Source organism: Pseudophryne corroboree, chromosome 1 (assembly GCF_028390025.1).
Source record: "Pseudophryne corroboree isolate aPseCor3 chromosome 1, aPseCor3.hap2, whole genome shotgun sequence".
In the NCBI taxonomy this organism is placed as follows: Eukaryota; Metazoa; Chordata; class Amphibia; order Anura; family Myobatrachidae; genus Pseudophryne; species Pseudophryne corroboree.
The window spans coordinates 419845184-419869660 of NC_086444.1; the positions used below are offsets into that span (position 1 = coordinate 419845184).

The 24477-nt window shown below is 48.7% G+C and overlaps 1 protein-coding gene across 3 annotated transcripts in view; it reads right to left on the reverse strand.

The window, feature by feature from the left end:
* Positions 1-20399: 20399 nt before the first annotated feature.
* Positions 20400-24477, reverse strand: part of LOC134889403 (acyl-CoA dehydrogenase family member 11-like) — a 140535-nt gene continuing 136457 nt past the window's right edge. For all 3 annotated transcript variants that reach the window (XM_063913375.1, XM_063913377.1, XM_063913376.1), the window contains exons 14-15: positions 23189-23258; positions 20400-22014 (exon numbers count right to left, since the gene is read on the reverse strand). In XM_063913375.1, the coding sequence (XP_063769445.1) occupies positions 21888-22014; positions 23189-23258 (197 nt within the window). In that variant the 3' untranslated portion in view covers positions 20400-21887. The remainder of the gene's footprint in view (positions 22015-23188; positions 23259-24477) is intronic.

The following is a 24477-nucleotide window of genomic DNA, read 5'->3' on the forward strand; positions in this document are numbered from 1 at the left end:
ATACACATCATGGGATGCCTGGGAGACCCACTAAGCTTAATTTCAGTAAGTTAAAAAACAGGATTTTAATACCTACCGGTAAATCCTTTTCTCCTAGTCCGTAGAGGATGCTGGGTCCACTTCATGACCATGGTGTATAGACGGTTCCACAGGAGCCATGGGCACTTTAAGACTTTTCAAAGGGTGTGAACTGGCTCCACCCCCTATGCCCCTCCTCCAGATCTCAGTTATAGGAACTGTGCCCAGGGAGACGGACATTTCGAGGCGAGGATTTACTTTAATACTAATGGCGAGATTCATACCAGCTCACACCTCAACCATGCCGCACAACATGGCATTCGACAGAACACACGCCAACAGGCATGAACCAATTACAGCAACATGCTGAAAACTAATATAACACAACTTGTGTAACTCTAATAAACAAAACTGCAGGTAAAGTACGCCGGGCGCCCGGCATCCTCTACGGACTAGGAGAAAAGGATTGACCGTTAGGTATTAAAATCCTGTTTTCTCATACGTCCTAGAGGATGCTGGGGTCCACTTCATGACCATAGGGTTTATACCAAGGCTCCAGTACGGGCGATAGAGTGCAGATGACCCTGCAGCACCGATTGACCAAACTTTAGGTCCTCATCGGCCAAGGTGTCAAACGTATAAAATTTAGCAAAAGTGTTTGACCCTGACCAAGTAGCTGCTCGGCAAAGTTGTAAAGCCAAGACCCCCTGGGCAGCCGCCGAGGACGAGCCCACCTTCCTGGTAGAATGGGCCTTCACCGACGTCGTTAACGGCAATCCAGCCGTAGAATGAGCATCCTGAATCGTACCTCTGATCCAGCGCGCAATAGTCTGCTTGGAAGCAGGACACCCAATCTTGTTGGGAGCATACAGGACAAACAGAGCCTCTGTTTTCCGTATCCGAGCTGTTCTAGCGACATAAATCTTCAAAGCCCTAACCACATCTAGAGACTTTGACTCAGTGAACGTGACAGTAGCCACTGGCACCACAATTGGTTGGTTTATGTGGAAAGATGAAACCACCTTTGGAAGAAAATGTTGGCAAGTTCTCAACTCCGCCCTATCCTCATGGAAGATCAGGTAAGGGCTCTTGTGAGACAAGGACCCCAACTCAGACACCCGCCTTGCGGATGCCAAGGCCAAAAGTATCACCACTTTCCAAGTGAGAAACTTCAACTCTATCTCCTGGAGAGGTTCAAACCAACTTGATTGAAGGAACTTGTTGAGACGAGATGCCATCATGTCTACTTGAGGAACGCCCCAGAGACTTGTCACCTCTGCGAAGACTTCTTGGTGGAGGCCCCACTCTCCTGGATGGAGATCGTGTCTGCTGAGGAAGTCTGCTTCCCAGTTGTCCACTCACAGAATGAAAATCGCCGACAGAGCTCCGACATGTCTTTCTGCCCAGAGGAGAATCCTTGACACCTCTGCCATTGCTGCTCTGCATTTCGTTCCGCCTTGCCTGTTTATGTACGCAACTGCTGTTACATTGTCCGACTGGATCTGCACGGGATGATCTTGAAGAAGATGTACCGCTTGTAGAAGGCCGTTGTAAATGGCTCTCAATTCCAGAACGTTTATGTGAAGGCAGGCTTCCTGCCTTGACCATTTTCCTTGGAAGCTTTCCCCCTGAGTGACAGCTCCCCAGCCTCGGAGACTTGCATCTGTGGTTACCAGGACCCAGTCCTAAATCCCGAACCTGCGTCCCTCCAATAGGTGAGATCTGTGTAGCCACCACAGGAGTGAAATCCTGTTTTTTGACGACAGGATTATCTTCCGGTGCATGTGTAGGTGGGATCCGGACCACTTGTCCAACAGGTCCCATTGGAATACTCTGGCATGGAATCTGCCAAACTGTATGGCCTCGTAGGCCGCCACCATCTTCCCCAACAACCGAATGCACTGATGGATCGACACACTGGTTGGGTTCAGTATCTGTTTGACCATTCTCTGGATTTCCAGAACCTTTTCCACTGGAAGAAATACTCTCTGAACTTCTGTGTCCAGTATCATCCCGAGAAAAGACAATCTCGTTGTTGGTTCCAACTGAGACTTTGGAAAATTTATCATCCACCCGTATTGTTGGAGTATGGACAGGGAGAGTGTAATGTTCTGCAGCAACTGCTCCCTGGAGCTCGCCTTTATCAGGAGATCGTCCAGATAAGGAATTATATTGACTCCTTTTTGATGACTCCTTTTTGATCTCCGCCATCACCTTGGTGAATACCCTCGGCGCCGTGGAGAGACCGAAAGGCAACGTATGGAACTGGTAATGGCAGTCCTAAACCGCGAATCTCAGATAAGCCTGGTGAGGAGGATAATTGGGAACATGCAGGTAAGCATCCTTTATGTCTACTGACACCATGAAATTCCCTTCCTCCAGACTGGAAATCACTGCCCTCAGTGATTCCATTTTAAACTTGAACCTTTTCAAGTAGAGATTCAGATCTTTTAGGTTTAAAATTGGTCTGACCGAGCCGTCCGGCTTCGGAACTACAAAGAGGCTTGAATAAAACCCCTCTCCCTGTTGTGACAAGGGTACCAGGACTATGACCTGATCCTGACATAACTTTGGAATTGCCGTTGTTACTGCCTCTCTTTCTGGAAGAGAAGCTGGCAAGGTCGATTTGAAAAATCGGCATGGGGGGACGTCTTGAAACTTCAGCTTGTACCCCTGGGATACTATTTGTAAAACCCATGGGTCCAGGCCAGATTGAATCCAACCTTGACTGAACAGTTTCAGACGTGCCCTCACCCGAGCGGCCTCCCGCAAGGGAGCCCCAGCGTCATGCTGTAGATTTGGCAGAAGAAGGGCATGACTTCTGCTCCTGGGATCCTGGAGACACTGCAGACTTCTTTCCTTTTCCCCTTCCCCTACCTGCAAAGAAGGGGGAACCTTTGGCCTTTTTGTATTTGTTGGGCCGAAAGGACTGTATGTGAGAGTGATGTGTCTTTTTTGGCGATGCAGAAACATAAGGCAAAAATGTCGACTTACCTGTGGTAGCCGCCGAGACTAACGCATCCAGCCCATCACCAAATAAGGCCTCACCTTTATATGGAAGAGCCTCCATATTCTTTTTGGAATCTGCATCCGCATTCCACTGGCGAATCCACGACGCCCGCCTAGCCGATACTGTCATGGTAGCGGCTGTTGAACCCATGAGTCCAATATCCTTCATCGCTTCTAGCATGTATGCGGCCGCGTCTTTGATATTACCTAACTTTAGGAGTATCTCATCTTTATCAATCGTGTCAATTTCTGATGACAAGTTGTCTGACCATTTTTCAATAGCACGACTCACCCATGCGCAAGCATTTGTGGGCCTGAGCAGCGTACCCTTGGCAACATAAATAAGATTTTAAACCTACCGGTAAATCTTTTTCTCGTAGTCCGTAGAGGATGCTGGGACTCCGTAAGGACCATGGGGATAGACGGGCTCCGCAGGAGACATGGGCACTTTAAGAAAGACTTTGGATCTGGGTGTGCACTGGCTCCTCCCTTTATGCCCCTCCTCCAGACCTCAGTTAGAGAAACTGTGCCCAGAGGAGACGGACAGTACGAAGAAAGGATTTTTGTTAATCCAAGGGCAAGATTCATACCAGCCACACCAATCACACCGTATAACTTGTGATATACTAACCAGTTAACAGTATGAAAACAACATAGCATCAGTCCAAGACCGATGAAAACTATCACATAACCCTTATGTAAGCAAAACTATATACAAGTCTTGCAGAAGAAGTCCGCACTTGGGACGGGCGCCCAGCATCCTCTACGGACTACGAGAAAAAGATTTACCGGTAGGTTTAAAATCTTATTTTCTCTAACGTCCTAGAGGATGCTGGGACTCCGTAAGGACCATGGGGATTATATCAAAGCTCCCAAACGGGCGGGAGAGTGCGGATGACTCTGCAGCACCGATTGAGCAAACAGGAGGTCCTCCTCAGCCAGGGTATCAAACTTCTAGAACTTTGCAAAGGTGTTTGATCCCGACCAAGTAGCAGCTCGGCACAGCTGTAGTGCCGAGACCCCTCGGGCAGCCGCCCAAGACGAGCCCACCTTCTTAGTGGAATGGGCCTTAACCGATTTTGGTAACGGCAATCCTGCCGTAGAATGCGCCTGCTGAATCGTGTTACAGATCCAGCGAGCAATAGTCTGCTTTGAAGCAGGGCCGCCGACCTTGTTGGCTGCATACAGGACAAACAGTGCTCCTGTTTTTCTGATCCTAGCCGTTCTGGCCACGTAAATTTTCAAAGCCCTGACCACATCAAGGGACTCGGAATCCTCCAAGTCACGTGTAGCCACAGGCATGACAATAGGTTGGTTCATATGAAAGGATGAGACCACTCGCCTAGCCGAAGCCAAGGCTAACAACATGACCACCTTCCAAGTGAGATATTTCAACTCCGCTGTTCTAAGTGGTTCAAACCAATGTGACTTAAGGAAACTTAACACCACGTTAAGGTCCCAAGGTGCAACCGGAGGTACAAAAGGAGGCTGAATATGCAGTACTCCCTTCACAAAAGTCTGTACTTCAGGTAGAGAGGCCAATTCCTTTTGAAAGAAAATGGATAAGGCCGAAATCTGAACTTTAATGGAGCCTAATTTTAGGCCCAAATTCACTCGTTTGTAGGAAGTGAAGAAAACGGCCTAGATGGAGCATTGCTGGCCTCACACCAAGAAACATATTTTCTCCATATTCGGTGATAATGTTTAGATGTCACGTCCTTCCTAGCCTTTATTAGCGTAGGAATGACCTCATCCGGAATACCCTTTTCCGCTAGGATCCGGCGTTCAACCTCCATGCCGTCAAACGCAGCCGCGGTAAGTCTTGGAACAGACAGGGACCCTGTTGCAACAGGTCCTGTCTTAGAGGAATAGGCCACGGATCTTCTGTGAGCATTTCTTGCAGATCCGGATACCAGGTCCTTCGTGGCCAATCCGGAACAATGAGTATTGTTCTCACTCCTCTTTTTCTTATTATTCGCAACACCTTGGGTATGAGAGGAAGAGGAGGAAATACATAGACCGACTGGAACACCCACGGTGTCACTAGGGCGTCCACAGCTACCGCCTGAGGATCTCTTGACCTGGCGCAATACCTTTGTAGCTTTTTGTTGAGATGGGACGCCATCATGTCTATTTGGGGCAGTCCCCATCAACTTGCAATCTGTGCGAAGACTTCCTGATGAAGTCCCCACTCTCCCGGATGCAGGTCGTGTCTGCTGAGGAAGTCTGCTTCCCAGTTGTCCACTCCCGGAATGAACACTGCTGACAGTGCGCTTACATGATTCTCCGCCCAGCGAAGAATTCTGGTGGCTTCCGAAATCGCTACTCTGCTCCTTGTGCCGCCCTGGCGGTTTACATGAGCTACTGCGGTGACGTTGTCTGACTGGATCAGAACTGGTCGGTCACGAAGTAAGGTCTCCGCTTGACGTAGGGCGTTGTATATGGCCCTTAGTTCCAGGATGTTGATGTGAAGACAAGTCTCTTGACTTGACCAAAGGCCTTGGAAATTTCTCCCCTGTGTGACTGCTCCCCAACCTCGGAGGCTCGCGTCCGTGGTCACCAGGATCCAATCCTGAATGCCGAACCTGCGGACCTCTAGAAGGTGAGCACTCTGCAGCCACCACAGGAGAGATACCCTGGCCCTGGGGGACAGGGTGATCCGCTGATGCATTTGCAAATGTGACCCGGACCATTTGTCTAATAGGTCCCATTGGAAAATCCTTGCATGGAACCTGCCGAAGGGAATGGCTTCGTACGTCGCCACCATTTTTCCCAGGACTTGAGTGCAATGATGTACTGACACTTGTTTTGGCTTCTACAGGTTCTTGACTAGAGTCATGAGTTCCTGCGCTTTTTCTATCGGAAGAAAAACCCTTTTCTGGTCTGTTTCCAGAATAATGCCCAAGAAGGGCAGACGAGTCGTAGGCTTCAGCTGCGACTTTGGAATATTGAGAATCCAGCCATGTCGCTGTAACACCTTCAGTGAAAGTGATACGCTGTTCAGCAACTTCTCCCGTGATCTCGCTTTTATGAGGAGATCGTCCAAGTACGGGATAATTGTGACACCCTGCTTGCGCAGGAGCACCATCATTTCCGCCATTACCTTGGTGAAAATTCTCGGGGCCGTGGAAAGCCCAAACGGCAACGTCTGAAATTAGTAATGACAATCCTGTACCGCAAATTTCAGGTACGCCTGATGAGGAGGATATATGGGAACCTGCAGGTATGCATCCTTTATGTCCAGAGATACCATAAAATCCCCCCCCTTCCAGGCTGGCGATGACCGCTCTGAGCGATTCTATTTTGAATTTGAACCGTTTTAAGTAAAGGTTCAGGGATTTTAAATTCAAAATGGGTCTGACCGAACCGTCCGGTTTCGGGACCACAAACAGAGTTGAGTAGTACCCCTTCCCTCTTTGAAGCAGGGGAACCTCGACCACCACTTGTTAAAGACACAATTTGTGAATCGCATGTAACACTATCTCCCTTTCCAGGGGAGAAGTCGGCAGCGCCGATTTGTAAAACCGGCGAGGAGGCACCTCTTCGAATTCCAGCTTGTATCCCTGGGAAACAATATCTATTGCCCAGGGATCCACCTGTGAGTGATCCCAGATGTGGCTGAAAAGTCGAAGACGTGCCCCCACTGGAGCGGACTCCCTCAGGGGAGCCCCAGCGTCATGTGGTGGATTTTGCAGAGGCCGGGGAGGACTTCTGTTCCTGGGAACTAGCTGTGTTGTGCAGCTTTTTCCCTCTGCCCTTACCTCTGGCAAGAAAGGACGATCCACGTACTCTTTTGCTTTTATTTGAACGAAAGGACTGCATTTGATAATGAGGCGCTTTCTTAGATTGTGAGGGAATATAGGGCAAAAAACTTGATTTACCTGCCGTAGCTGTGGAGACGAGGTCCGAGAGGCCCTCTCCAAACAATTCCTCACCCTTGTAAGGCAAAAACTCCATATGCCTCTTTGAGTCGGCATCACCTGACCACTGTCGGGCCCATAAGACTCGCCTAACAGAAATAGACATAGCGTTTATTCTGGAACCCAGTAAACTAATGTCTCTTTGAGCATCCCTCGTATATAAGACAGCATCTTTTATATGCCCTAGGGTCATTAAAATGGTATCCTTATCAAGGGTCTCAATATCTGCTGATAAGGAATCTGTCCATGCTGCTACAGCACTACAAACCCAGGCCGACGCAATTGCCGGTCTGAGTAATACCAGAATGTGTGTAAATGGACTTCAAGGTAACCTCCTGCTTGCGGTCAGCAGGATCCTTGAGGGTAGCTGTATCTTAGGATGGGAGCGCTATCTTTTTTGATAAGCGTGTCAAAGCCTTGTCTACCCTAGGGGAGGATTCCCACCGTATTCTGTCCTTTGGCAGGAAAGGATACGCTATAAGAATCCTTTTGGGAATCTGCAGTTTTTTGTCTGGAGTTTCCCACGCTTTTTCGCATAATTCGTTCAGCTTATGTGAGGAGGGAAAGGTGACCTCAGGTTTCTTTTCCTTATACATGTGTACCCTCGTGTCAGGTTCCTCTGTGATATGCAAAACATCTTTTATTGCAATAATTATATATCGAATACATTTAGCCACTTTTGGCTGTAATTTTGCATCATCGTAGTCGACACTGGAGTCTGAATCCGTGTCGGTATCTGTGTCTACTATTTGGGATAGTGAGCGCTTCTGAGGCCCTGAAGGTCCCGGCGACATTGGGACAGACATGGGTTGACTCCCTGACTACACCCTAGCTTCAGCTTTGTCTAATCTTTTGTGCAATAAATTAACATTAGCACTTAAAACATTCCATATATCCATCCAGTCAGGTGTCGGCGCTGCCGACGGAGACCTTACATTCATACACTCCCCCTCCTCCTTAGGTGAGCCTTCAATCTCAGACATGTCAACACACCCGTACCGACACACCACACACACACACACAGGGAAGCGATTTTCTGAAGACAGGTTCCCCACCAGGCCCTTTGGAGAGACAGAGAGAGAGTATGCTAGCACACACCCCAGCGCTATATGACCCAGGAAAAAACACAAAATGTTTACCCAGTAGCGCTTTTCAAATATGTATATGCGCCAATTATGTGCCCCCCCCTCTACTTTAAAACCCTCTTTCACCGTGGTATCAAGCAGGGGAGAGTCCGGGGAGCTTCCTCTCAGCGGTGCTGTGTAGAAAAATGGCGCTGGTGAGTGCTGAGGGAGAAGCCTCGCCCCCTCAGTGGCGGGCTTCTGTCCCGCTCAAAATTCTTAAAAACATGGCGGGGGCCCTTTATATACATGTACAGTGCCCAGCTGTACATGTATATATGTACATTTGCCACAGGGGAGGTTTATATTGCTGCCCAGGGCGCCCCCCCTGCGCCCTGCACCCTTACAGTGACCGATGTGTGTGAGGTGAATGGGAGCAATGGCGCAGCCTAGGTTGAGTAATATCCCCTTCCTTGTTGAAGGAGGGGAACCTTGAGCACCACCTGTTGGAAATACAATGTGTGAATTGTATTTAATATTATCTCCCTTGCTGGGGGAGAAGCCGGTAGGGCCGATAAGGAAAACCGGCGAGGAGGCACCTCTTCGAATTCCAGCTTGCAACCCTGAGAAACAATTTCTATTGCCCAGGGATCCACCTGTGAGTGAACTCAGATGTGGCTGAAGAGTCGAAGACGTGCTCCCACTGGGGCAGACTCCCTTAGCGGAGCCCCAGCGTCATGCGGTGGATTTAGTAGAGGCCGGGGAGGACTTCTGTTCCTGGGAACTAGCTGTGCCCTGCGCCCTTACCTCTGGTAAGAAAGGACGCTCCTCGTACTTTCTTGTTTTTCTGCGACCGAAAGGACTGCATTTGATAATGTCGTGCTTTCTTAGGCTGTGAGGGAATATAAGGCAAAAGATCAGATTTACCAGCTATAGCGACCAGGTCGGAGAGCCCTTCTCCACACAATTCCTCACCCTTGTAAGGTAAAACCTCCATATGCCTCTTTTAGTCGGCATCACCTGTCCATTGCATGTTCCACAGGACACGTCTAGCAGAAATCGACATAGCGTTGACTCTAGAACCCAGCAGACCAATGTCTCTTTGAGCATGGTTTATATATAAGACAGCATCTTTTATATATCCTAGGGTCAATAACATGGTATCCTTATCTAGGGTTTCAATCTCCGCTGATAAGGTATCTGTCCACGCTGCTACAGCGCTATAAACCCCTGCCGACACAGGCCCTCATTCCGAGTTGTTCGCTCGCAAGCTGCTTTTATCAGCTTTGCACACGCTAAGCCGCCGCCTACTGGGAGTGAATCTTAGCTTATCAAAATTGCGAACGAAAGATTCGCAATATTGCGAAAAGACTTCTCTGTGCAGTTTCTGAGTAGCTTGAGACTTACTCTTCCAGTGCGATCAGTTCAGTGCTTGTCGTTCCTGGTTTGACGTCACAAACACACCCAGCGTTCGCCCAGACACTCCTCCGTTTCTCCAGCCACTCCCGCGTTTTTCCCAGAAACGGTAGCGTTTTTTCAAACACACCCATAAAACGGCCAGTTTCCGCCCAGAAACACCCACTTCCTGTCAATCACATTACGATCACCAGAACGAAGAAAAAACCTCGTAATGCCGTGAGTAAAATTCCTAACTGCATAGCAAATTTACTTGGCGCAGTCGCAGTGCGAACATTGAGCATGCGCAGTTAGCGGAAAATCGCTGCGATGCGAAGAAAATTACCGAGCGAACAACTCGGAATGACCACCACAATCGCCGGTCTGAGTAGTGTACCAGAATGTGTGTAAATGGACTTCAAAGTACTTTTCTGCATGCTATCTGCAGGATCCCTGAGGGTAGCTGTATCTTGGTATGTCAGCGCTACCTTTTGGGTAAATGTGTCAACGCCTTGTCCATCCTAGGGGAGGATTCCCATCGTATCCTGGCCCTAGCAGGGAAAGGATACGCCATGAGAATTCTTTTGGGAAACTGCAGTTTCTTGTCTGGAGATTCCCGCTCTTTTTCACACAATTAATTTGGTTCATGAGAGGGGGGAAATGTTATCTCAGCTTTCTTCCCCATGTGTACCCTCGTGTCAGGGACAGATGGGTCATCAGTAATATGCAAAACATCTTTTATTACAATAATCATATATTGAATACTTTTCTGCCAGTTTTGGCTGTAACTTTGCATCATCGTAGTCGACACTGGAGTCAGACTCCGTGTCGGTATCAGTGTCTATTATTTTGGATAGTGAGCGTTTTGAGACTCTGAAGGTCCCTGCGACATAGGGACAGACATGGGTAGATTTCCTGTCTGTTCTCTACTCTTTTGTGCCATAAATTTACCTCAGCACTTAATTCCACATATCCAGTCAGGTGTCGGCGTTGTCGACGGAGACACCACACACACACATTTGCTCCATCTCCTCCTTAGAAGAGCCTTTTACCTCAGACATGTCGACACACACGTACCGACACACCACACACTCAGGGAATCCTCTTATCTGAAGACAGTTCCCCCACAAGGCCCTTTGGAGAGACAGAGAGAGAGTATGCCAGCACACACCCAGCGCTAATACCCCAGGAAAAACACACAATGTGTTTACCCAGTAGCGCTGTAATACTATTATTTGCTGCCAATTATGTGCCCTCCCCCCCCCCTCTTCTCTGAAACCCCCTTTCACCGTGGATAAGCAGGGGAGAGTGGGGAGCTTCCTCTCAGCTGTGCTGTGGAGAAAATGGCGCTGGTGAGTGCTGAGGGAAAAGCCCCGCCCCCTCGGCGGCAGGCTTCTGTCCCACTTAAATATAATAAAAACTGGCGGGGGCTCTTTATATATACAGTGCCTAGCTGAATATATATCTCTTTTGCCAGAAATTAGGTTTATATTGCTGCCCAGGGCGCCCCCCCTGCGCCCTGCATCCTTACAGCGACTGCCGTGTGTGAGGTGTGTGGGAGCAATGGCGCACAGCTGCACTGCTGTGCGTTACCTCAGTGAAGATCATGAAGGCTTCTTTTTCTTCTCATACTCACCCGGCTTCTATCTGCCGGCTCTGTGAGGAGGACGGCGGCGCGGCTCCGGGACGAACTCCAGGGTGAGACCTGTGTTCTGACTCCCTCTGGAGCTAATGGTGTCCAGTAGCCTAAGAAGCAGAGCCTTGAAACTCACAGAAGTAGGTCTGCTTCTCTCCCCTCAGTCCCTTGATGCAGGGAGTCTGTTGTCAGCAGGCTCCCTGAAAATAAAAAACCTAACAAATATACTTTCTGTCAGGAAGCTCAGGAGAGCTCCCTGAAGTGCACCCATCTCCTCTGGGCACAGTATCAAACTGAGGTCTGGAGGAGGGGCATAGAGGGAGGAGCCAGTGCACACCAGATCTAAAGTCTTTCTTAAAGTGCCCATGTCTCCTGCGGAGCCCGTCTATCCCCATTGGTCCTTACGGAGTCCCCAGCATCCTCTAGGACAGGGGTGGCCAGACTTTTGGAGTCGGTGATCTACTGTGAAAGCTAAAAAGCTTTTGTTACCTACCTAGGAGGAATATTAGCGCGCGCCGTAGGTGCGCGTGCAAAAAGGGGCATGGCATAACACAAAGTGGGCGTGGTATAACACAAAGTGGGCGTGGTATAACTAAAAATAAGAATTTACTCACCGGTAATTCTATTTCTCGTAGGACCATGGGGAATAGCGGCTCCGCAGGAGACTGGGCACAACGAAGAAAGATTTAGGACTACATGGTGTGCACTGGCTCCTCCCTCTATGCCCCTCCTCCAGACCTCAGTTAGGAAACTGTGTCCGGAAGAGCTGACACAATAAGGAAAGGATTTGGAATCCCGGGTAAGACTCATACCAGCCACACCAATCACACCGTACAACTCGTGATACTATACCCAGTGAACAGTATGAATAACAACTGAGCCTCTCAAACAGATGGCTCCAAACAATAACCCTTTAGTTAGGCAATAACTATATACAAGTATTGCAGACAATCCGCACTTGGGATGGGCGCCCAGCATCCACTACGGACTACGAGAAATAGAATTACCGGTGAGTAAATTCTTATTTTCTCTGACGTCCTAGTGGATGCTGGGGACTCCGTAAGGACCACGGGGATTATACCAAAGCTCCCAAACGGGCGGGAGAGTGCGGATGACTCTGCAGCACCGAATGAGCAAACTCAAGGTCCTCCTCAGCCAGGGTATCAAACTTGTAGAATTTAGCAAATGTGTTTGAACCCGACCAAGTAGCAGCTCGGCAAAGTTGTAAAGCCGAGACCCCTCGGGCAGCCGCCCTAGAAGAGCCCACTTTCCTCGTGGAATGGGCTTTTACAGATTTAGGATGCGGCAGTCCAGCCGCAGAATGTGCAAGTTGAATCGTATTACAGATCCAGCGAGCAATAGACTGCATTGAAGCAGGAGCACCCAGTTTGTTGGGCGCATACAGGATAAATAGCGAGTCAGTTTTCCTGACTCCAGCCGTCCTGGAAACATAGATTTTCAGGGCCCTGACTACGTCCAGCAACTTGGAATCCTCCAAGTCCTTAGTAGCCGCAGGCACCACAATAGGTTGGGTCAAATGAAAAGCTGATACCACCTTAGGAAGAAATTGGGGACGAGTCCTCAATTCCGCCCTATCCATATGGAAAATCAGATAAGGGCTTTTACATGACAAAGCCGCCAATTCTGACACACGCCTGGCCGAAGCCAAGGCCAACAGCATGACCACTTTCCACGTGAGATATTTTAGTTCCACGGTTTTAAGTGGCTCAAACCAATGTGACTTAAGGAAATCCAACACCACGTTGAGATCCCAAGGTGCCACTGGAGGCACAAAAGGGGCCTGAATATGCAGCACTCCTTTAACAAACGTCTGAACTTCAGGCAGTGAAGCCAGTTCTTTTTGGAAGAAAATCGACAGAGCCAAAATCTGGACCTTAATGGAACCTAATTTGAGGCCCATAGTCACCCCTGACTGTAGGAAGTGCAGAAATCGACCCAGCTGAAATTCCTCCGTTGGGGCCCTTCTGGCCTCACACCACGCAACATATTTTCGCCATATGCGGTGATAATGGTTTGCGGTCACCTCCTTCCTAGCTTTAATCAGCGTAGGGATGACTTCCTCCGGAATGCCCTTTTCCTTCAGGATCCGGCGTTCAACCACCATGCCGTCAAACGCAGTCGCGGAAAGTCTTGGAACAGACAGGGTCCCTGCTGCAGCAGGTCCTGTCTGAGCGGCAGAGGCCATGGTTCCTCTGATATCATTTCTTGAAGTTCTGGGTACCAAGCTCTTCTTGGCCAATCCGGAACAATGATTATAGTTCTTACTCTTCTCCTTCTTATTATCCTCAGTACCTTGGGTATTAGAGGAAGAGGAGGGAACACATAAACCGACTGGTACACCCACGGTGTCACTAAAGCATCCACAGCTATCGCCTGAGGGTCCCTTGACCTGGCGCAATATCTTTTTAGCTTTTTGTTGAGGCGGGACGCCATCATGTCCACCTGTGGCCTTTCCCACCGGTGTACAACCATTTGGAAGACTTCTGGATGAAGTCCCCACTCTCCCGGGTGGAGGTCGTGTCTGCTGAGAAAGTCTGCTTCCCAGTTGTCCACTCCGGGAATGAACACTGCTGACAGTGCTAACACGTGATTTTCCGGAACCTGTCGGTTTACATGGGCGACCGCCGTGATGTTGTCTGACTGGATCAGCACCGGCTGGTGTTGAAGCAGGGGTCTTGCCTGACTTAGGGCATTGTAAATGGCCCTTAGATATTTATGTGTAGGGAAGTCTCCTGACTCGACCAATGTCCCTGGAAGTTTCTTCCCTGTGTGACTGCCCCCCAACCTCGAAGGCTGGCATCCGTGGTCACCAGGATCCAGTCCTGTATGCCGAATCTGCGGCCCTCTAGAAGATGAGCACTCTGCAGCCACCACAGCAGCGACACCCTGGCCCTTGGAGACAGCGTTATCAGCCGATGCATCTGAAGATGCGATCCGGACCACTTGTCCAACAGATCCCACTGAAAGATCCTTGCATGGAACCTACCGAAAGGAATTGCTTCGTAAGAAGCCACCATCTTTCCCAGGACTCGCGTGCAGTGGTGCACCGACACCTGTTTTGGTTTTAGGAGGTCTCTGACTAGAGATGACAACTCCTTGGCCTTCTCCTCCGGGAGAAACACTTTTTTCTGTTCTGTGTCCAGAACCATCCCCAGGAACAGTAGACGCGTTGTAGGAACAGCTGCGACTTTGGAATATTCAGGATCCAGCCGTGCTGTTGTAGCACTTCCCGAGCTAGTGCTACTCCGATCAACAACTGTTCCCTGGACCTCGCCTTTATAAGGAGATCGTCCAAGTACGGGATAATTAAAACTCCCTTTTTCTGAAGGAGTATCATCATTTCGGCCATTACCTTGGTAAATACCCTCGGTGCCGTGGACAGACCAAACGGCAACGTCTGGAATTGGTAATGACAGTCCTGTACCATAAATCTGAGGTACTCCTGGTGAGGAGGGTAAATGGGGACATGCAGGTAAGCATCCTTGATGTCCAGTGATACCATGTAATCCCCCTCGTCCAGGCTTGCAATCACCGCCCTGAGCGATTCCATCTTGAACTTGAACCTTCTTATATAAGTGTTCAAGGATTTAAAATTTAAAATGGGTCTCACCGAACCGTCCGGTTTCGGAACCACAAACATTGTGGAATAGTAACCCCGTCCTTGTTGAAGGAGGGGTACCTTGATTATCACCTGCTGAGAATACAGCTTGTGAATCGCCTCCAGCACTGCCTCCCTGTCCGGGGGAGCTGTCGGCAAGGCAGATTTGAGGAAACGGCGAGGGGGAGACGTCTCGAATTCCAGCTTGTACCCCTGAGATACTACTTGTAGAATCCAGGGATCCACCCGTGAGCGAGCCCACTGGTCGCTAAAGTTCTTGAGACGGGCCCTCACCGTACCTGGCTCCGCCTGTGGAGCCCCAGCGTCATGCGGTGGACTTAGAGGAAGGGGGGAGGACTTTTGTTCCTGGGAACTGGCTGTATGTTGCAGCTTTTTCGCTCTACCTCTGCCTCTGGGCAGAAAGGACGCGCCTCTAACCCGCTTGCCTTTCTGGGGCCGAAAGGACTGTACCTGATAATACGGTGCTTTCTTTGGCTGTGAGGGAACATGGGGTAAAAATGCTGACTTCCCAGCTGTCGCTGTGGAAACGAGGTCCGAGAGACCATCCCCAAACAACTCCTCACCCTTGTAAGGCAAAACTTCCATGTGCCTTTTAGAATCTGTATCTCCTGTCCACTGCCGAGTCCACAATCCTCTCCTGGCAGAAATGGACATTGCGTTTATTTTAGATGCCAGCCGGCAAATATCCCTCTGTGCATCTCTCATGTATAAGACAGCGTCTTTAATATGCTCTACGGTTAGCAATATAGTGTCCCTGTCTAGGGTATCAATGTTTTCTGACAGGGAATCTGACCACGCAGCTGCAGCACTGCACATCCATGCTGAAGCAATAGCCGGTCTCAGTATAATTCCTGAGTGTGTATATACAGACTTCAGGATAGCCTCCTGCTTTCTATCCGCAGGCTCCTTTAGGGCGGCCGTGTCCGGAGACGGTAGTGCCACCTTTTTTGACAGACGTGTGAGCGCTTTATCCACCCTAGCGGATGTCTCCCAACGTGACCTGTCCTCTGGCGGGAAAGGGTACGCCATTAGTAACTTTTTAGAAATTACCAGTTTCTTATCGGGGGAAGCCCACGCTTCTTCACACACTTCATTTAATTCATCAGATGGGGGAAAAACCACTGGTAGCTTTTTCTCCCCAAACATAATACCCTTTTTTGTGGTACCTGGGGTAATATCAGAAATGTGCAACACATTTTTCATTGCCGTAATCATATAACGAGTGGCTCTATTGGAATGTACACTAGTCTCATCGTCGTCGACACTGGAGTCAGTATCCGTGTCGACATCTGTGTCTGCCATCTGAGGTAGTGGGCGTTTTAGAGCCCCTGATGGCTTTTGAGACGCCTGGGCAGGCACGGGCAGCGAAGCCGGCTGTCCCACATCTGCTATGTCGTCAAACCTTTTATGTAAGGAGTTGACACTGTCGCGTAATTCCTTCCACATGTCCATCCATTCAGGTGTCGACCCCGCAGGGGGTGACATCACATTTATCGGCACCTGCTTCGCCTCCACATAAGCCTCCTCATCAAACATGTCGACACAGCCGTACCGACACACCGCACACACACAGGGAATGCTCTGACTGAGGACAGGACCCCACAAAGTCCTTTGGGGAGACAAAGAGAGAGTATGCCAGCACACACCAGAGCGCTATATAATGCAGGGATACACACTACACACAGTGATTTTTCCCCTATAGCTGCTATAATACACAGTTTGCGCCTAAATTTAGTGCCCCCCCTCTCTTTTTTACCCTATTGAGCCTGGAAACTGCAGGGGAGAGCCTTGGGAGCGTCCTTCCAGCGGAGCTGTGAGAGGAAATGGCGCCAGTGTGCTGAGGGAGATAGCCCCGCCCCCTTCTCGGCGGACTTCTCCCGCTTTTTTCAGGATATTTTTGGCAGGGGATTTTACACATATATAGTCTTACTGACTATATTATGTGTTTTTTTTGCCAAGCTAAGGTACTCTTATTGCAGCCCAGGGTGCCCCCCCCCAGCGCCCTGCACCCATCAGTGACCGGAGTGTGTGGTGTGCATGGGGAGCAATGGCGCACAGCTGCAGTGCTGTGCGCTACCTTAATGAAGACCGGAGTCTTCAGCCGCCGATTTCCTGGACGTTCTTCTTGCTTCTGGCTCTGCAAGGGGGACGGCGGCGCGGCTCCGGGACCGGACGACCGAGGCTGGGCCTGTGTTCGATCCCTCTGGAGCTAATGTTGTCCAGTAGCCTAAGAAGCCCAAGCTAGCTGCAAGCAGGTAGGTTCGCTTCTTCTCCCCTCAGTCCCTCGTAGCAGTGAGTCTGTTGCCAGGAGATCTCACTGAAAATAAAAAACCTAAATATACTTTCTTTTCTAAGAGCTCAGGAGAGCCCCCAGTGTGCAACCAGCTCGGCCGGGGACAAAATTCTAACTGAGGTCTGGAGGAGGGGCATAAAGGGAGGAGCCAGTGCACACCAGGTAGTCCTAAATCTTTCTTAGTTGTGCCCAGTCTCCTGCGGAGCCGCTATTCCCCATGGTCCTTACGGAGTCCCCAGCATCCACTAGGACGTCAGAGAAAAAAGGGACGTAGCCTTGCTGCGCAGAGTGTAATGACTGCCTCACACGAAATAACACATTGGCCCCCACAGGTAAAAACCTCAAACACATGCCCCCACAGTGCCAGATACACATGCCCCCACAGTGCCATGTGCCCACAGTGCCAGATATGCCCCCACAGTGCCAGATACAGATATGCCCCCACAGTGCCATGTGCCCACAGTGCCAGATATGCCCCCACAGTGCCAGATACACATGCCCCCACAGTGCCATGTGCCCACAGTGCCAGATATGCCCCCACAGTGCCAGATACAGATATGCCCCCACAGTGCCATGTGCCCACAGTGCCAGATATGCCCCCACAGTGCCAGATTACAGATATGCCCCCACAGTGCCAGATATGCCCCCACAGTGCCATGTGCCCGCAGAGCCAGATATGCCCCCAGTGCCACATATGTCCCCAGTGTCAGATATGCCCCCACAGTGCCAGATTACAGATATGCCCCCACAGCGCTAGATTACAGATATGCCCCCACAGTGCCATGTGCCCGCAGTGCCACATATGCCCCCACAGTGCCAGATATGCCCACAGTGCCAGATATGCCCCCACAGTGCCAGATATGCCCCCACAGTGCCAGATACAGATATGCCCCCACAGCGACAGATTACAGATATGCCCCCACACTGCCATGTGCCCGCAGAGCCAGATATGACCCCACAGTGCCAGATATGCCCCCACAGTGCCAGATTACAGATATGCCCCCACAGCGCCAGCTATGCCCCCACAGTGCCATGTGCCCGCAAAGCCAGATATGCCCCCAGTGCCACATATGACCCCACAGTGCCAGATATGCCCCCACAGTGCCATGTGCCCAGTGCCAGATATGCCCTCAGTGCCATGTGCCCACAGTGCCAGATATGCCCCCACAGTGCCAGATATGCCCCACAGTGCCATGTGCCCAAAGAGCCAGATATGCCCCCAGTGCCACATATGACCCCACAGTGCCAGATATGCCCCCACAGTGCCATGTGCCCGCAGAGCCAGATATGCCCCCAGTGCCACATATGACCTTACAGTGCCAGATATGCCCCCACTGAGCTATGTGCCCCCATAGTGCCAGATATGCCCCCATAGAAGAGCTCACCGTGCTGTGTGTGGAGAGCGCAGCGCGCGCTTCTCCTGTCTGCCGCTCTGCCTCCTCAGTCTGATCTCCGGCGGTGACGGCAGCGTGTATGGCTCAAATCAGGTGCCGGTCCGCGAGCTCTCATTGGCTAACGAACCGGCACCTGATTTGAGCTATACACGCTGCCGTCACTGCCGCAGACCAGACTGAGGAGGCAGAGCGGCAGGCAGGAGAGGCGCGGCTTCGGGTGGCTGGGCGGCGGATCGCGATCGACTGGTCGCATGTCCGAGATCGACTGGTCGCATGTCCGCGATCGACCAGTCGATCGCGATCGACTGTTTGGCCACCCCTGCTCTAGGACGTAAGTGAAATGAACGGTATCTCATTCATATCTTTCAGTATTAACGCCAAGTGTGTAGGGCCCATTACTCAGATGACCGCTGTTCATGCAGATGGTCCAATGATGACCTTCAGATGCAGCAGCGGATCACAACGCTGTTAGGAGCCATCTTTCTGCTAAAGACACCTCTTGTTGCTTTTACATATTTATCACAGCCGCTGCGTACAAAGACACACAAGAAGCAATGGAGACAGATGGGCATATATCCTCAAGGGGCATAGTTTTGCCTAGTAAGTCTTTGCCCCTTTAAAAAAACATCCAAGATCGCTCGGCATCCCGCACCTCCGGCGATCTTGGACCCTATTACATCTTGCCCAAATATTTTGTTCTATTTGTCTGCACATGTACATAGTTCTTACTGTAGTTTTAGTCACATCATTTATTTCTTAGAATCAAGTTGTAAATAAGAGACAATGAACAGATTACTTGTAATAAAGGTTCTCTGACCAAGCAGAGAGTAAGGCACAATACATCATAAAAACATAATATGCCGTATAAATATAGCAGTGTTTCATAAGGAGCACAGGGCCGGAGTCAGGGATGTACGCTAATGCACTCACAGCTGGAATCCCGTACGCAGCGGATGTGGGGAAACTTGCTAATGCCAAGATAGAATGACACGCCCGTCGCAGCATCTGTGTACAAACGCAGTGGTGCTTGCAGATCCTCCAATAATCGACCTTGTGGTCATGCAGAATGGCCTGAGACGTTGGCACCATGTTTTCTGCATACAAGATCGCAGATACAAGCTGAGACGTGCTCCCAAAATGGTCACGGCACGCCTGCGTTTCTGCTGCCACTCCCCATTACCGCCCCAATGCTCCCTGTCAGTAACTAGACATCACATAGGTACCTTGGCATGTGCGCAGTCAGGAGATAATCGCTCAACTGAGAGAAAATCGGCATAATGTACATCCCCGAAACAGGCCCATAGTCCATTCTTACATTATAAACCATTCAACCTGCTGTGAATGAGGAAAATGGAAGGCAGCTTGGAGATATGTTCTCTGTATAAAGCCCTTATGTGGCAGACCTTGTACTGAATGGAATCAATTCTCACACAACTCATGATAAGTCTGGTTCTGTGTCACTGTGTTCAGGGGGTAATTCAGAGTTGATCGCAGAAGCAAATTTGTTAGGGCAAAACCATGTGCACTGCAGGTGTGGCAGATGTAACATGTGCAGAGAGAGTTAGATTTGGGTGGGTTATTTTGTTTCTGTGCAGGGCAAATACTGGCTGCTTCATTTTTACACTGCAATTTAGATTTCAGTTTGAACACACCCCACCCAAATCTAACGCTCTCTGCACATTTTTCACCCCTTCTTCTTTGCAATGTTGGGAGGTTGGGAGCTAGCAATTTTAAAATCACTGGAATTATTTTCTTAATGGCATCTAGAACAGCCTGCAAAGACTTTAGAATTACTTTTTATGACATTACAGAGTATCTTGTGTTGATTATTGGTAAGAATCCCTTTATTAATCCTTTTGAGCCTATGGGGGGAATTCAATTAGTCGTTTATGGTAAAAATGCAAATTTACTGCAATTTGTAAAAGGGCCTATTCAATTGTCCGCTAAAAAGTTTTTGCGGTAATTTTAACGCGTTTCAATTCACCAACTCTGAGATGATGATAAAAAATGTATATAACAGCCATTTGACTCAATTTAAGTACCAGAAATACGTTTATTATAACCAATAATACACTTTTATTCTGTTATCCGATGTTAGTTTAACTTTTACGGGGGAATACGGACAGATTTACCCCTTCTTTTAACTTTTGGCACCAATATTACGATTATCCAGTTTTTGCTAATTTGCATTTGAATAGAGCAAATTATGGGAACGAACGTACCCGCGAATAGCAGTTTTTTGTGGCAAAGAAGACCCGAAAATGGCAAAAACTGCAATCGCTGTAAATTGCTGTGATTTTGACGCTAAATGAATACCCCCCTATGATGTAAAAAAATACCAAAGAAAGAATATTTTTGATACTCACTGTAAATAATTCAGTGTCCAGTGTTTGCTGTATTATGTGCTGTCAGATAAATTAATTGCATTAAACTATGGGTGGAATTCAATTGTTTGAAAAGTCGGTTGGGGGTCTGTTTTTTCCTGTCTATTAGACAGGAAAAAACAGACTTCCATCTGACTTTTCAAACAATTTAATACCCCCCTATGAGTTATCTCTCAGTCCCAGGAAATGTAACCTAGTACCAAAACATGTCATAGGCCGCAATGCAGACGCCCACACATGTGCGGCAGTCCTGCCGCCGCCGGATCCAACCGCTTGCTGCGGTTGGGCCGGATAACAGGACGGCGGGATTTCAATGAGAAAATATATATTTCAATGTATGTGTTCACACAGTGCGACTCTGTGTTCCATTGAAGTCACAGGCCGGATCCTGTTCTGCGGCATCCCACAGAACAGGATCCGTGTGCACACAAAAAAAACCTCCCGGCCAAGCGGGTCCCGTTATGTGTGGCCCCAGTAGCTAAGTCATCCTTCTTCTATGTTATTTATAAATTTTGGATTTATATTTTCACCCCTGTCAAACTATTTTGTATCAATCAGATTTTTCAGCATTTAAGCACTTCTATTAGTTTGTGTAAGCCTCTCACATTTTGTTAACAAGGAGCCATGATAAACCCATGATATGCAATTGTGTAGTTTCTAAGGGGGAGACGTATCAAACCTCCACCTTTTTAGAAAGTTTGATACATCTCCCCCTAAGTTACCCATTCTTCTCTGTCAGGACAGTAGTATCACTGTATAGCCCAGGTTCTAAGCCTTTTTTTCAGAGATGTATATTTAATATGGGAATCACCTCTGACAACCATTACTCAAGTTTTTATAATGTCATTAATATAATATTTTTTTTTTTATAAAGAAGAAGTGCCGGTCTCTTATTTACCAGAATTCTTAATTATCTATGCAACTAGAAATCATTGGTAGTTATCTCTAAGCTACATTTAGGAAAATGATAACCTGTCAAGTTAAAAGCTCCTGGGAAATATAATGAGCCTATTATGACGAGAGTAATTGGTACAACACACTCATTTTTAGAAGACAATATACATATTGATCTACTGTATCTGTTTAGAGTGATCAGGTATTCCATATAAACGTAATGGAAATGAAAAAGTCAAGGTCTTATAGCTTCCCCAGTAACAAAGGGCTTTTCTCATACACTAGCGTTTTGTCCATTGATGCTGCATGTGAATCATAGCACCCAGAAGCTTCAGCCTTACTCACAGGACACAGATCCTGCTCACTCCATCTGGAAGAGACCAAAGGCACTGAGTTTAGAATTACTTATAATCACCTCTCTCTTCTGCTTCTAGATCTGCTATAAGAGTCAATAGGCAAGCTTTATTTAGCAGCGAGTTCTAAATCCCGGCGGTTTAGTGGTGGTTTTCCTATCCGTCAATTTACTAAGGCCAAAACCACAGAGGTAGCAAACTTTAGAAATGGACAGAACTGAACTGAATATCAAAGCACCATCAATGTTTTAGAGTAAACCATAGATAGGATAGGATTGAATAGAAACCCTTGATTTATAAATGTAAAACACCAGCAAACCTGCCCACACAATAGACCTACCTGTGGCAGGCGAGACTGGGTAAAGTATACAAATAGTTACATTTACAGTGAAAAAAAAAAGGCATGGTCCTCCTCATATCCTTACCCAGCCCTGGACCTCTGAGCCTGGTATGGTGTTATAAAATAGGTGGGAAAAACAGTGTGAGGTTGAGGTGGGGTTACGCTATAGCAGGGAAACACACAGTGCCTGCCATAAGATTAACCAGACTCAAAGCAGTTAAGCAAGGAGGCTGGAATCCCTGGAAAAGTCAGCCCCATCCCCTCCCCACAACAACCACCAGCAGCCCAGGGCTATTCTCCGCACCTCTGGTGGCAGTCAGGAGCGGTTCTTGGTGCGGGCAAGCAGTGCCTGTGCCCAAGGTGCTGCAGCCTGGGGGAGCGGCCGCAGTCACCCCGCAGGCACCGCCGCCTACCCGCACCCCTCTCCCCGGCTGCAGCAGACGCCGTGGGCCGTGTGGGCGTCCACTGCAGCCGGCTCCAGTGACAGACACTGGAGGTCATTATTGACCTCTAGTGTCTTTGCGGCGCTGCTATGGGAGAGACGTCAAGACTGGGGCAAATCTACTGGGGGCATAGCTACAGGGGGCACAACTACTGGGGGCAAAGCAACAGGGGGCACAGCGACGGGGCACAACTACTGGAGCAAATCTACTGGGGGCATAGCTATAGGGGGCACAACTACTGGGGCAAATCTACTGGGGGCATAAATTTCAGTTTAGACATCAAAAACAACAAATAATAAATGTCATCAGACACAGAAACCGCTGTTAATTGACAGAGTTTTGTAAATGGCACTAAAACCACTGCTCAGTAAATTTAGCCCTAAGTGTCAACACCTTCTACATAATTACCTTTGAGCACAATATGCAGATGTTACGTCAGTTGCCTCTGCCCACGCTGCATGGTCCACTAAGAGAGAACCTAGAGGGACATAAATGTGAGACATTTGGAAGCTCAGCTGCAAGCATGTATGATTTACAGTGGCACTACACATATCTGGGATATAGAGCTTTACTCAAACACTTGTAGGCGAGGGTCTGATAAAAATTATGCGGCTTCTACAAAAACACAGCAAAGAGGTTTACAGACACACAAACTGTAAGGCTTGGATTACATTAGGGTGTTATTTACAGGCAAAGCACCTTTATATTACTGTTATTTATTTATTTATTTATTAACAGTTTCTTATATAGCGCAGCACATTCCGTTGCGTTTTACAATTAGAACAAGGAGATTTATGGTAAGACTTACCATTGTTAAATCTCTTTCTGTGAGGTACACTGGATTCCACAGGGAATAACTTCGGGGTGTAGAGTTGGATCTTGATCCGAGGCACCAACAGGCTAAAGCTTTGACTGTTCCCAAGATGCACTGCACCGCCTCCTCTATATCCCCGCCTCAGGCACTGGAGCTCAGTTTTGTTAACCAGTCCAATGCAGTAGAAGGTAAGAGAGACGACAGTAGTTAGTAGCCACATATAACCACATTCTCACGACAGGAGAAGGTACCAGCGGCTAATGCCATACAAACCCAAAGAAGCTAAGTGCGTCAGGGTGGGCGCCCTGTGGAATCCAGTGTACCTCGCAGAAAGAGATTTAACAATGGTAAGTCTTACCATAAATCTCCTTTTCTGCAGCGAGGTACACTGGTATTCCACAGGGAATAACATCGGGGATGTCCTAAAGCAGTTCCTTATGGGAGGGGATGCACTGTAGCGGCCACAAGAACCTGGCGTCCAAAGGAAGCATCCTGGGAGGCGGAAGTATCAAAGGCATAGAACCTGATGAACGTGTTCACTGAGGACCATGTAGCCGCCTTGCACAATTGTTCTAGGGATGTGCCACGGCGGGCCGCTCAAGAAGGTCCAACAGACCGAGTAGAATGGGCCTTGATAGTAGCAGGAGCTGGAAGTCCAGCCTGTACATAAGCTTGTGCAATCACCATTTTAATCCATCTGGCCAAGGTCTGCTTATTTGCAGGCCAGCCACGTTTGTGAAAAGGACAAAGAGAGAATCAGATCTCTTTAAGAGAGGCGGTTCTCTTCACATATGTACAGACAGCCCGTACCACATCCAAAGACCTTTCTTTGGAGGACAAACCAGGAGAGATAAAGGCCAGAACCACAATCTCTTGGTTAAGG